This window comes from Epinephelus moara, chromosome 10 (genome assembly GCF_006386435.1).
Source record: "Epinephelus moara isolate mb chromosome 10, YSFRI_EMoa_1.0, whole genome shotgun sequence".
Classification (NCBI taxonomy): domain Eukaryota; kingdom Metazoa; phylum Chordata; class Actinopteri; order Perciformes; family Serranidae; genus Epinephelus; species Epinephelus moara.
Genome location: NC_065515.1, coordinates 26,872,210 through 26,885,913, shown reverse-complemented (window position 1 = coordinate 26,885,913; position 13,704 = coordinate 26,872,210). Strand labels below are relative to the sequence as shown.

Sequence of the window (13,704 nt, the reverse complement as noted above, 5' to 3'; positions counted from 1 at the left end):
ATCGTTTCCTGCTCTCCATGGATGGCTTCCAGTAGCTTTTTAACGAGCTCTCAGACCTGCAAGACAAACGTTATATTTTAGGGCCCGACTCCTAATTAGAAGACTAACTTTACACATAGGCTACGTTAAAACAACATCATACCTGGGCCCACTCACTGTCATGATCTCCCTAGCTTCAAGACCCGCATCTGACAGCTTCTGTATGGCAGTCGCCCTGAGGCTGTGATTGGTGTAGATAACTGTTGTCCCCGCCTCTTACACATCTTCGGCAGCATCTGTGCGAGTGAGTTTATTCCCAGCGGAGCTTTAGTGTACCAGATATTGTCTGTGTGAGCTGCTGTCATCCTGGGCTTCAGATAAAGGGCATTTGCATCTGGTGGAAGTTTGTTTAAATACTTGTCCAGGAGTGATACATACGCAGTGAAATAACCGTGATGTTGTACTCCAATAGCGTCACGGTTTTACTGTCTCTCGACCAATCAGATTGCAGGGCCGGAACTAACTGTTGTATAATATGAATTATGGAACCGTTTTTGTCAACGTTTGTTTCCCCTGTTTTGTACAATAAATTATTGTTTAAAGTTTCAACAAGTTTCTTTTGGAGTGCGTGACACAAGTGTCTTTTGAAAATGACCGCGGACTGTCACCTGCTCAATGCATCAGTACCTTCGGATGCCATGACACTAATAGCCAATAATGTCAAAATATCATTTACAGACCGATTTAACAGACGATCACTGCTGCCCGGCCCGCAGGCCCATTTGCGGGTTCCGCGGGTTACGGGTCGACCCGCGCATCACTACTCAGCTCAGTCTATAAGGCTGTACACACAACAGTAAGGCTATAGACATTATATTCCATTCAGGCCGACAGAACCAGCAGCGCATCGGCTCTACAGTGCACGGCACTGCTGATTAACCATTTTATTGCAGCACAGAGTGTCTGCCAGCAACCAATTACTTGCAGAGGCTTCCTACACCTTGTTTCAACGGTTCCGATTTAATCAGAAGACAAATTAAACAGGATGACTAGCCAATGTGAAAATCAAAAGAAAGCATAGAATAATGTACTGAAGGAGACTGTTGTGCCATCACATTTTTTTTGTGGTTTGAGAGCAAAGATCTGGTCGCCGCTGTGCAAAACGCTGCAATACAATTAGGTCCGAAAAAACCCCGGAGTGGTTTGAACACCACCCATCTTTACACATTATAGTCTATTAGAGAGCTAGTTTTCAAACCACAGGCAGCTGACAGAATCAAAACCAATAGGAGTTTTTTTTTTTAATAAAAGTAATAAATGGTCAACTATGTCAAATGCTTTAGACAAGTCTATAAACAATGCAGCACAAGATATTTTCCTATCCAGGGCGAGTGAAATGTCATTTAGAACCAGGGAGGTTGCAGATATGGTACTGTGCATAGGCCTAAAGCCAGACTGATTGGGAGTGAGTACAGAAAACAAAGAGAGATAGGATCTTAGCTGATTATTTACCAGGGATTCCAAAATTTTAGCCAGGTAACATAATTAGGAAATAGGGTGATTGTTATTTGTATCGCTCTTATCACCTCCTTTATGTAAAGGAAGGACATATGCTGTCTTCAAGGCTGCAGATTATTCCAGTGGAGATAGTCAAGTTGAATATATGAGTTATGCATTATGCAATTAGTGGCACTGAAAGTTCAAGAAAGAAGGCATCTAAATCATCCGCACCAGTTGATTTTGTATTATCAATAGTAAGAAGAGCATTAGTAAAGACTAAAAGAGGACAAATGATAATGTGATATTTTCTTCACTTGCCACTCTTACATCAAAAACTCAACTCGTATAATTAACATGTGATAATCAAACAGGCCAGTAATACTACCAGATTTGCCATGACATTTGCTGAATCTCCATTCACTTAAAATGGCCAGTAGTGTGATTTTGAGATATAATGTGGCAACTTCCAGGGCTGAGAAATGAAGCCGACACGAAAGTGCCAAAAACTGCAGTTCTGTGAATCATCACTTGAGGCTGGCCTCAAAAGTGAGTCAGTCCCCATAGACCCCTTCAGCATATTTAAGGGCAGATTGGCTTGAGTGACAGGCTGTACACAAGCCGTCGCTACAGTCTATGAGTCAGATCTACAGTAGCTACGTCCCTTACTTTATACTGTCTATGGGTTTCTATCTGTAGTAAAATCAGTCATTATGTTTGTACAACATGTCAGTCAGTATCCATTCCATTTAACAGTGTTGTGTAGTGTAATGATAATTGCGGCCTATGGGGGGCCTATGATGACCTAAGACTTGTAGTCCTGTTGTTAAAATATTGAAAGTTTAATTTTTTTATTGTGTTTGTGTTATTGTGTTTTTATATTAATAGGAAATGTTAAGGGAAAATTTGCCAGCTTTCATTTGGATGTCAAATCAGTATTGATGGTACATGTAGTCAACTAAAGCAATAAATTCCTCAGTGCATGCTATGTTGACCAAGAAAGCCAAGTTCTATCGATACAGCATAGTATTGGAATATTTTGTATGGCAATTTTGTATTGATACACAGACTCCAAGTATTAATATTTTTATGAAAACTTATTCTTATTGGATAAAACAGGTGCTGACATTGACAAAGTTTTTCTTTGGGGACATAATTTGCTGTTAAAAAACGGTAATGATTTGCAATATATGTCATCACAATACTCAGCATATTACAAAAATATTAAAAATTTCAATAGTATTGTATTGGGACTTAAGTATTGTGATGATATCGTATCGTGGGGTCTATGTTGATTCTCACCCCTAACATGAACCAAGATGAGTTGTGCGTGATCCATATCCTCTTACACAGCTAATGCAGCTGCAGCCTTGGCTTCTCTCTGCTGCGTTTCTTTGGCTGTATACTCTGCCTTGAATAAATATGGCTAAATATCCCAGTCAGCCAAAACAGTCCCTGGCTACCCAGAGGCAGAGATTAGAAATCCAAGCTGAAATAGCCTGTACTGTAGTTCCTCCTTACCTCCAACTACATCACTGTCATGTCAAACAACAGATGTTGCAGCTGCAAACTCAGCTCTCTCAGTCAGTATAGTTCACACTGAGTAATTTAATGCTTTTAACAACTACACTTACACTGATTAAACATCCACATAAAAGGTGGCATATTTTCTGAGGATGGACAATGGAAACACCAATCAAGTTGTCTAACCTGTTCCAAAACTTTGTAACGCTGTTGCATCAAAACAGCAGCAATCTTTTGTCCCTTGCTTTCCCTGTTCTGGCATCTCCCTCCAGCACGTCTGTGGTTTGGATGAAGTATACCTCACCTTTTGTCAAAGAGGTCATTGCTGATGCATCAGAGTATGTGAAAAGCATGGGAAATGTCAAAGACAAGCTGAGAGTCAGGGGTCCAACATGGCCGTAGGTCACAGGCCAAAGCTAACAGGCATGTTTTATCCGGAATAGTGATTATGTCATGGCAGGCGTGCCTGAAGGTATTCAGCTTCTATCAGCTCAGTAGCAATCCATCACTATCTTTACATCAGTTTACTGTAAGCGTGTCCATACACTGAAGAAAGGCATCACCCCTCTGTCTGTCTGATAAGTTTTATGCAGGATGCCTTTAGTTTTTTGCAAAGAGGAGCTGCTGTAGTACATCCATATATAAATAGACCTACTTTATACCTGCCATTTAAAATGCAGTGTAATCCCACCCCTCCTGTAATGTACACACAGATGCAATGAATTATCAATATTTGGGATCAAACTCAACCAATTACTCATGTGATTCATGGCCAACGAAATAATAGTTACATATAATACTAATTTCTCATTCCTGTTTTTGCAAGGGATTTCCTGGGGACATTGGAGTACCAGGGCCCAATGGTCCACCTGGACCAAAGGTACAACAGCATCTCTCCCTTGCTCTCTCTCCATCCATCCATGCACTAAATTTATCCAACTGAATTTATGCATTCGGCTGTGTTTCAGGGTTTGCAGGGTGCCAGAGGGCCCCAAGGTCCGCTAGGGCCACAAGGAACACAGGTGAGATAATTCAACACCCAACTTAAGTTCACACATCTGCTCGGTTCTTGACTTACTGATACAGAAATGTGGAAAATATAGCTCATCGAGGGATTTCCATTGGATCAGTGGTCTGAGGCAGGATTAACTAACACAGTGCTTCTCATTTAGAATCTAGTCATATCTCAAACAGTTGCAGCTTAGATCCTAGTGGGAGTTTTTTTTTTTCCTCTGCCATATCTCTCGGGGCATGTTCCACAAGGTGAAGTCATGATTCATCATTGGGTGCTTATAAAAACAAGGCTGAAAGTTTTCCAGCCCTGGAAAAAAGGAACAGAAGCCTTTGGAAGGTGTGAAACAAACAGCTACTCTTTTCTCTTGTGCTGAATGGTACAGTATTGAAGTGGCAACTATTGACAGAGGTTTACTTGGCCAATATACTTTTCTCTTACACACACTTTCCTGATTTCACCTCAGTCAGATAGAGAACAGAGACAAAGCAGGTTGACACCTGAAAGCAGGTGTCAAAAGTACATTTTCTGAAGCACTGTACATGAGGACAAGCACAAAATGATTGATTTCATGCAGCTGGAATGATGACGTTATTGTGTGTGCATTTCTTGTTGTTTGGTGTGCCAGCTGTATTTATTTGTCTGTTGGACTCTGCTGTGTCTATGTGAGTATGTGTTTGTGTGTGTTTATGTTTGCAAATATTTGTGTATGATGAACTATACTGTGTTTCTGTAGGGTGATGAAGGACCAATTGGCCCACCTGGCAGCGCTGGCCCCACTGTAAGAACTCTGAGATTCACATATTTGTATACAAAAATACACACAGAAACACGTGCACACAAACTGAGAATTCTGCTGATAAATACACTATGAGCTTTGCTATCTTTAGATCATCGTGTGTGTGTTCATGTTTTGTGTGTCTTGTCTGTCGTTATAGGGAAGACCTGGAAGGAAAGGCTACATAGGCGAACCTGGCCCCGAGGGTTTAAAGGTGAGTCTATGTTTTTTTTAATTAAGTAACTGTAGAGTCACAACTTTACTGTGACTTTGTTATCATTATATAGATGTATTTATTTTTGACTATTTCAATTTTAGATTGTGGAGTACAGAAATGTGTTAAATGTTGACTCAATCACTGATCACAGTATCAACCTAATCCCATCAAATTTGTCTCTGAAAGAATGCACACTGGTTTTGGTTGAAGGCTGAGTGCAACTGAATTGCATAACTCAACATAACCTGTCCAAGTTGATGGCTAATGCTCATGTTCATGTCCTAAGAAGAAAAACGTAAATCAATACTTTTAATGTCTTGATTTTCATTTTTTTGCTTGAGAAGGAATAAATTAAGGTATTTTTCACCGTCAGTTTTTCTCATTCAGCATGCGTTGAAAATAAACTGAGCGCAAAAGGTAAGGAAATTTGTGTGCTTCTTGGCAATAAATCTTATACCGGTGGAAAGCCTGTTTATTTCCCTTTTAAATGGTGCCACATTTGTAAGGAACATGCATTTGTGGGATGAGCAGCAGAGCTGAGTATATGGGTTGCGCCCATGAAAAATTTGTCAAATCTTCTCTGCCACTGCCAAACAGCTTTTTTTTTTTCTTTTTTTTTTTTTGCTGTTGACTCTTGTTTGGTGTTGTTTGGTGGATTGGATGATTGAAGTCTGAAGAAACAAGACATATTGGCAATTAAACAAGAAGCATGCACTGTCATAGTATGCTTCTCTCCCTCACCTTCTTCTGGTAAATTTCCATTCACCTGCACCCTGCTAGCCACCCATGCCCCCTTCACCAAGACAGCTTCTCTCAACTGCCCCCACAGCTGCAGCTCATCAGCCTATCAGCCTGGTATTTAAACCTCTCCAGCACACACTCTTTGCCAGATTGTTCTTCAAACTCATGCAAGACTTTCCAGCACTCCTTACCTGCCTGATCTCCTGTTATCGAACTTGCCTGCCTCTGATCTCTCTACGTCGTCTGTTTCCCGGTAAACTCACCAGCCTTCTGTCCCTGACCACGAGTTCTGCCTCAGCGTCTCTGGTTTCCGTCTGCCTGTGGCTGTGTGGTGTTTTGCTGCTGACGTTTCAGCGTGTTCCCACCTGCTTGTCAGTTTCCTGCTGCAGCTCAGAGACTATCTTTGAGACACCTCACACTGCCTTGTGTGTGTGTGTCCTCTTTTCACCTACCTGTGGGCCCCTGTACCCAGAGACTGTGCGTGGGCTCTGAGTCCAAAGAATAAACTATTATCTGAACATCGTTGTCAGCTCCAGTTTCTGTTTATTCTGTGTTTAAATAAAAGTCATTACTTACTGCCTAGCACCTCCTCCTCATGCTGGTCACCAGTTTGGTCACACACTGCTGTGGGATGGCATCCCATTCTTCAACCAGCATTTGTTGCAAGTCAGCCAACGTGGTGGTGTTGGTCACTCTGGCACGAACAGCACACCCAAGCTTATCCCACAAGTAGGGTTGGGCGATAATACGGTAATAAGGTATCCTGCGGTATTTAAAAATAGCAACATCAGTTTCATCACTGTCATTAAAAAAAATCTGCTGCGCATATAGGCCAATAGGGGCCTGATATAATATTAAATATTATTTATTTAATGCCTAAATAATGAGTGCTTGTCCAGCACCTATGTATGTGTGGCTGAGTTTTCAATTTAATACTATTACAATTTAAAACTAATAGTAGGCTGGGAGAGGGCATTTGATAAAGTTTTTGGGTGTGACATCGTCACGTGACAGCTCGGACGTGAGAAAGAGAAGAAAAAATAGCGAGCCGCGCATCAAGCCAGTTGGTTGCAAAAAGAAAAACACAACTTCTGCAAGCAGCAGCAGCAGGTCCAGTGGAGGAGGGAGTAGTGCAACCCGAACCATAGAAGTAGCCTGTTCTGACGGACAAAAAAGCTCGGACTTTGAGAGGGTGAACTTTTCAAACTAAAGGTAGGCTCTAAAAATAAACCAACGAACAGTATTTTCCGTTGCCATCTCAGGATAGGATTATATATGCCCATTTTCAGTCATGCCTTGTTAATTATTGTTCTGGTTTATTATTTGATAAGCCCTAGTACTGGATGCTGTAGATCTGTGCTTTTAATTTATTTGATTTATGTTGATAGGTTCTAAAAATAAACCATCGGACAGTACCCGTCGCGGTCTGAGGATACGCTGCACAGCACACATTATCGTTACTGCCTTGGTTATTTATTGTTACTTTTTTGGAAGTGGGCTGTAGCCCACAGACAATTTGTTGTTATTTCATTCCGTTTGGTTGACTGCTGCATTTGCACTTTTTTTTTTTTTTTTTTTAGGCTAATAATTGTTAATAAAAGTTGTTAATGTTGTACATGTTGTTATTTTTCAGTATTCTTAGGCCTATGTAATGTTTGCTATTCTGTTTCTGAACGGTATAGGCACAAGCCGACATTTTGGCGACTCCCTCTGAGCCCTTCAAAGTGATTTTTAAGTAGTCACGGTAATACTGTATACCCCGGGAAAATGTGGGGAAGGTTTAACGGTAACAAAATGTGGATAATGCCCAGCTCTACCCACGAGTGTTAAATGGGGTTGAGGTCAGGCTGCTGGCAGGCCGTTCTGTCCTCGCCACTCCCAAATTCTGGAGGTAGTCCCTGATAAACCCCGGTCTTTTGGGGTGAGCATTGTCATCTTGGAGGATAGAGTTTGGTCCCAGACTGTGGAGATATGCGATTGCCACTGGTTTCAGAATTTCATCTCGATATCTCTCTGCATTGAGATTGCCTCCAATGATGACAAGCCTCGTTTTTCCAGTGAGGGAGATGCTGCCCCACACCATCACACTGCCAATACCAAAAGATGTTACTCTGTCAATGCAGCAATCAGCAAAGTGTTCTCTGCGTCATCTTCACACTATGACCCTACGATCCAACGCAATCTGGACTCATTGCTGAACATAATGTTCCTCCACATGTTCAGTTTCCAGTGCACGTGTTGCCGACATCAGCCCTGACGGTGAAGGGCAGTCATGGCAGGCCTCCTGGAAGCCCTATGAAACCAGAGATTGGCTGCATGCAGTCTGCAAATCTGTAGAAGACTGCCTACAGTTCCTAAGTGCTGACAGGATGAGGGAATGGTTTCCTTAGGGGTGCTGTTTTCTTGGGATGCCCACTTCGCGGCCTGTCTATGACATTCCCGGTTATATGGAACTTGGCCTTCAGTTCGCAGATGGTACTAGGGCTCACTCTAAGTAATGCCGCAACTTGGTTTTGCGGAACACCAGCTTGAAGTTGCCATCGCATGGTCCCTATCCAGATCAGTTAAACATGGCATGCTGATTCTTGGAGCAGACACCAACTGACCACTGTAGCAGGGCCCATGCTCACACAGGGGTACCAGAAACTCAAAACGAGTCCATGCCAACAGCAAAAAAAGCCGTTTGGCATTGGTACAGAAGATGACTAATTTTTCATGGGCGCAACCCACATACTCAGCTCTGCTGCTCATCCCACAAATGTATGTTCCTTTCAAATGTGGCACCATTTAAAAGGGAAATAAACAGGCTTTCCAACGGTATAAGATTTATTGCCAAGAAGCAGCAAAGAAATGATCTACCAAACACAAATTTCCTTACTTTTTGTGCTTAGTTTATTACGTATGGTAAACTGTAAACCCTTAATCATCCCATACTGAGGGCATACCACATCAAGACACCTCATCTCACATACTGTGTTTTTGGTACAGACCTCAGTCGGTTCATGTCCAATTTTTAATGTGTCTGTGAAAGGTATGCAGAGCGTTTGTGCGAGGCTTAGCTGTGTTTCATGTTTGTATTACAGTTGAACTATTTAGAATCAACATCCTAGCTCATGTTGATATCATAGCATGTGAGTGGAGTGGAGCTGGAGTGGAGCTGAGCAGGGTGCGGAAGGATTTTGTGTTGAGCGAGGAGTGGCTATTTTTTAAAAGGTGGAGTGGAGCCTTATCTCTCACTCCAATTTCGCTCTGGTCGCTCATGCCCCACCCAGAATGCATCTTTGCACCTGTGCACACCCACACTATTTTCTTTCAAAACTATGGAGTAAACTGTGATTCTGGCTGCTCAGGTCTTTTAGAAGATTGACGACAATTTTGGGAGCTCTAGTTCTGCTCAGTTTTCTCAGTTTTGTCTCTCTTGGTTTAAAAATAAAACGTTTTAAATTAATAACCTATGGTCTCACTGTTTTTGTCGGCTTAAAAACGAAATATTACCTTTATGTCTTAGTTGAGTTGGGTTGTGGTATTTTTTAAATGAAATGAAATTACGTAGCCTGGGGAAAGACAGAATCGAATCTACCAAGCTCATGTTTTATTTGTGAATAGAAGATTACAGGTTAGGGTAGTACGACGCAGTGTTTTTCAGTGGAGTGGTGAGCGAGTGGAGCGGGATAAAATTTATGATGGAGTGGACCGGAGCGGAGCGAAGGATGCGCAGAACCAAGCNCGACGCAGTGTTTTTCAGTGGAGTGGTGAGCGAGTGGAGCGGGATAAAATTTATGATGGAGTGGACCGGAGCGGAGCGAAGGATGCGCAGAACCAAGCAGAGCGGATGAGCGGCGCAAAGTGACAGGTCTGCGAGCGAGGAGTGGAAATTTTCACCCGGTCCGCTCCGCTCACATGCTCTGGTTGATATCAGTTGACATGAGAAATTAGATACTGATCTATTGTTTTTGTATGATATGTTGTACTGGGCTTTTTATTATTATTATTTTTTGTTTGTTTGTTTTTTATCTCATTAGATGCTTGCCATTCACCCTGTTCAAGAGCCGTGATTTAAAAAAAAAAAAAAAAAAGAGAGACCAGGATTAAATACTTCTGTGTTTAGGACACTGACAGTTTTATGCACAACAGCATATTAGGGCCAATGTAGGTAAAATAAATGGAAATATGAAGTTGGAAAAGTGGGGGGTAATGTAAAGTAAACTCAGCATTTCCAAGATTAAAGTCGTAAATTTAGAAGAAAAAACTTGAATATTTTCTGAGATTAAAGTCCTAAAATTACAAGAATAATGCCTTCCAAACTTCTCTGTCAGAAAGTCAGGTGATGCGGTAAAGAGAGTGACAGAGTCCACACAGGGTAAAAGTCGTGGTAGACGAATGGGTCAAGCACAGGACTTTCACTCATGGGGCCTGGGTATGTGTGCTGTGTGAGTCAAATGTTATTTTTAGACTTAGTTGACTCATTTCTAGATTTTAGGATGTATACAGCTGAATGTGTACTGTGTACAAAAGCTCAAGCAAAAAAGCTGAATAGGCCCGTGTGTGTTAACGTCATATTTTGACCTAGGAAAGATGTCCAGCTGATGGCCAGACAGCGTTCCAGACATTGGCACAGTTTTTATTTAGTAACTATTTTTTTAACCATAACGAGATGTCTTGACTGGATGTTCAAACAACGGTTATTCCACATCTCAGTGTTTGCTGGGAATCCAGGTTTACTGGTTGTGTCTTGGGTGTGATGAGGTTGATCCAACCTTGTGTGGTGGTTCGTAGACATTAAAAAAAAGAAAAAAAAAAGTTGTTTTTCAAAACCTTTTCTTGTAAATTTGTGACTTTAATTTCTGACTTTTTTTTCTTGGAAATTTCTGACTTTATAAATCTCAAAGAATATTTTAATTTTTCCCACAAATTTACCACTTTAATCTCTGAAATTCAGAGTTTTTTGTCTGACAGTTACCCTCCTCTCCCAGCTCTGTATTTGTTTTAACCTACAATGGCACTACTATGCCATCTTGCTTATGGCTTGTACTCCTGGTTTAGATTATTAAACTGTTTGTTCTCAGTTTTCACTTGAGCAAACCACAGCATACCAGACTTGATCCTCACCCTGTTTTATTGACTGTAATTGGCATTTATACTCACCTCAATTGCAATGCCATGATCATGGTATCATGTGTCGCAAGATTTTATTATTCTAAATTATTTTTGTAGTGCTTACCTCAGTATCCATGTTTGTGACCCACATACTGCAAGCCCAGACTTACTGTGCTGTAAACATGCTCTTAATTAGGATGGAAAATGATTTCTTCCAGAGCTATCATCATACATATTGGCAAACCACAATGAGAAGCAACACAGAATTATTCACAGACCCATGCAGTGTGTGTGTGTGTGTGTGTGTGTGTGTGTGTGTGTGCGTGTGCGTGCATGTTCCTTTTGACACTTGTAATATCCTGTGAGTCCTGTGCCAGTAGCAGGGCAGGATGGTAACAAAGATATCTTTAATTACAAGAAGCTAACCAACACACCCTTTGATCTTTTCTGTTTGCAGGGAGAGAAAGGGGACATGGGAAATGTTGGAAAAATCGGACCACAAGTAAGTTGCTTTCGCAGTTGTAACATACTGAAATGACATTAATTAACAGTCATCCTGCTGCCAATTAGTAGCTTCTCATTAAATCTCTCTTAGAGTGTGTCATTGTGGAGTCAATGCTGTGGCTTTTATTAGCTTGAGTTCCTGTCCTCAAATGTTTTAATAGTTTGCTTAAAGATTAATGTACATGTTGCATTATGATGATGACGCAAGGCCTCCATGCATTAGTGAGTTAGGTCTTCCAGTGTGTCAAACATGGAGGAAGTTACAGGAGCATTTTCTAATGTCTTGCTGTTTTCCTGACCCCCTTTTAATGTTGAGAGAAAGTTGGATCCTATCCCACCACTAAATAGTGTTCTCATCATGAAATTGGCAGAACACCACAGTAGGACAGAAGGAGCACCGATCAGAGATCCTCTGTGAAAGTCACCTCAGTTTGGTTGCACATTTGTTTATGGCTCAAAGCTGTTGTTGAATCATACTTAGGGCGCAAGTTATCAAAATATATTAGCTTAAGTGGAAAATGTTGTGCCAAAAAGATGTTGGGCTTTATCCATTAAGTGGCTTTGCAAGTGTCCCAAAACATCTGTGTTAGGATTGTTTCTAAATGTACCAATTAACTGCAAAGTCACACTTTGATATGTCTGTCTTTGTGTTTCATGCTTCAGTTAATGCTTTATACCCGGCACAAAAACTTAAGAGAATTGTTGGGACTTGTTTCTACTTTGTTAAAGCACACAACTGCTCTGAACATCCAAAGTATGTCCATCCTTCCCGGAGGCCCCTTAATGTTAATATTTGCATTCTGTGCATAGTGGAGGCAACCAAGCGGGCCGTGTTGGACTGTGTTGCTGCAGTGCACATATGAGAGGGATTAAGCACTTACTGAGTAGAGGGGGCCTTTGAAGCCAAGGAGGAGCCATGGGGCTACGCTGAGAAAAAAACAAAAAAAACCTCTAAAACATATGGAGTCTCTAATGAATGCCATTACATCACTTTCCAAATAAATTAGATGTGTTAGTGATGTGTGAGAAAGACTGTTGTTGACTAGTGCAGGTTAGCCTAGGGTCGGTGCAGGGAGGCTGTGGGCCGCCTGTCTTCACAGAGTACCCCTGCATCACCATGTGGCCCCCTATAAACTGTGTCCAGTGAAATTTTACTGGAGGTTTTTACAGTGTAGTGTATTTTAACCAATTTAGATTGACTACCTCGTGTTCCATTTTTAAGTCGTCATCCAGTCCACAGCTAATAAAGCATGTATCAGACCTCAATTACCAAAGGCAGCCACAGGTGTGCTTTGAAATGTAGCTCACATGTCAACTTCTGTGCTTTGATTTTCATGTCAGTGACTCAGTGTGTACTGAAATATGTGTGTGATAAAGAGCCACGTGTGAGGGACAACCTTAATACTCGTAACCGTAAGTGACTTGCGCTGTATTTCTTTCCAAACTGTAAGGTTAATGGCTATACCAGTGCTTTGTAACCCAAGCTGAGTCAGAGAAACCAGATCGCCCTCAAAATAGTACTGTAAAAGCTCCCACGTCAAGGCCCTGTCATATGGAAACCCTTTTAAAACCATTTCCTTGTGTTGAATGATACAGGGTACCACATTGTCCCACTTCGTGTCCCAATTAAAGGATTTGAGGTCAATTTAGAGCTCCCGTTCCCATGCCTGCAGGCTGCAACCCCTCACAGGCACTCTGCTACTAATCCGTCGCTCAACTGCTTTACTTGCTTCCAGCAGGATAATACTCTTTAGGTGATGATACATGAGTAACACTTTGAGGCTGACAGCTCTTTTAGCTGAGTTAGGGAAAAGCAAATGGAACAAAATCTTATTGTGTTTAACTTAGTGGTCTGTTTCTTGTCCTTCACTTTGTTGCACTCACTTTGTCAATCTGTTATGTTACTTTTGGTTTCTTTTAGTCTGTTTCTCACCCTGACTATTGCTTCCCCTCTCATTCTGTAGACACATTTAGGATACAAAAAAAGAAATCAATAAAAGTAACAAGAGCAAGAACATGTACTATATGATTATGTGACAGAAGCAAGAATGGCAGTCAGAATGCTGTAACCTTTTAACTATGTGAATATATTATTCTGAGACGAGGAAGCGCAGTAATAAAAATTGGCCCTCACAACCAAAGAGAGCCGCAGTCTGACCGCGCTGGCTTTTGTGGATGGCCAGAAGTGAGACTACGGTCTGCAATTGGGCAGTTGTATGAATTATTACAGTAACATTGTAATTCAGTTCGGTTCAGATGTTCTGGTAGCTTGTAGTGTGCCGGTAGCTTAGTGCACACGCCGTGGTGCTGTGTACTTGCAGTATTGTGGCTTTGGTCTGGTTTGTAATAAGTGTA

The 13,704-nt window shown here is 41.4% G+C and overlaps 1 protein-coding gene across 2 annotated transcripts in view; it reads left to right on the top strand.

The window, feature by feature from the left end:
• The window catches only part of LOC126396746 (collagen alpha-1(XXIV) chain), a 115,334-nt gene that overhangs the window by 62,717 nt on the left and 38,913 nt on the right, over positions 1-13,704 (top strand). For both annotated transcript variants that reach the window (XM_050055027.1, XM_050055026.1), the window contains exons 20-24: positions 3,827-3,880; positions 3,969-4,022; positions 4,749-4,793; positions 4,951-5,004; positions 11,303-11,347. In XM_050055027.1, coding sequence (XP_049910984.1) covers positions 3,827-3,880; positions 3,969-4,022; positions 4,749-4,793; positions 4,951-5,004; positions 11,303-11,347 — 252 coding nt within the window. The remainder of the gene's footprint in view (positions 1-3,826; positions 3,881-3,968; positions 4,023-4,748; positions 4,794-4,950; positions 5,005-11,302; positions 11,348-13,704) is intronic.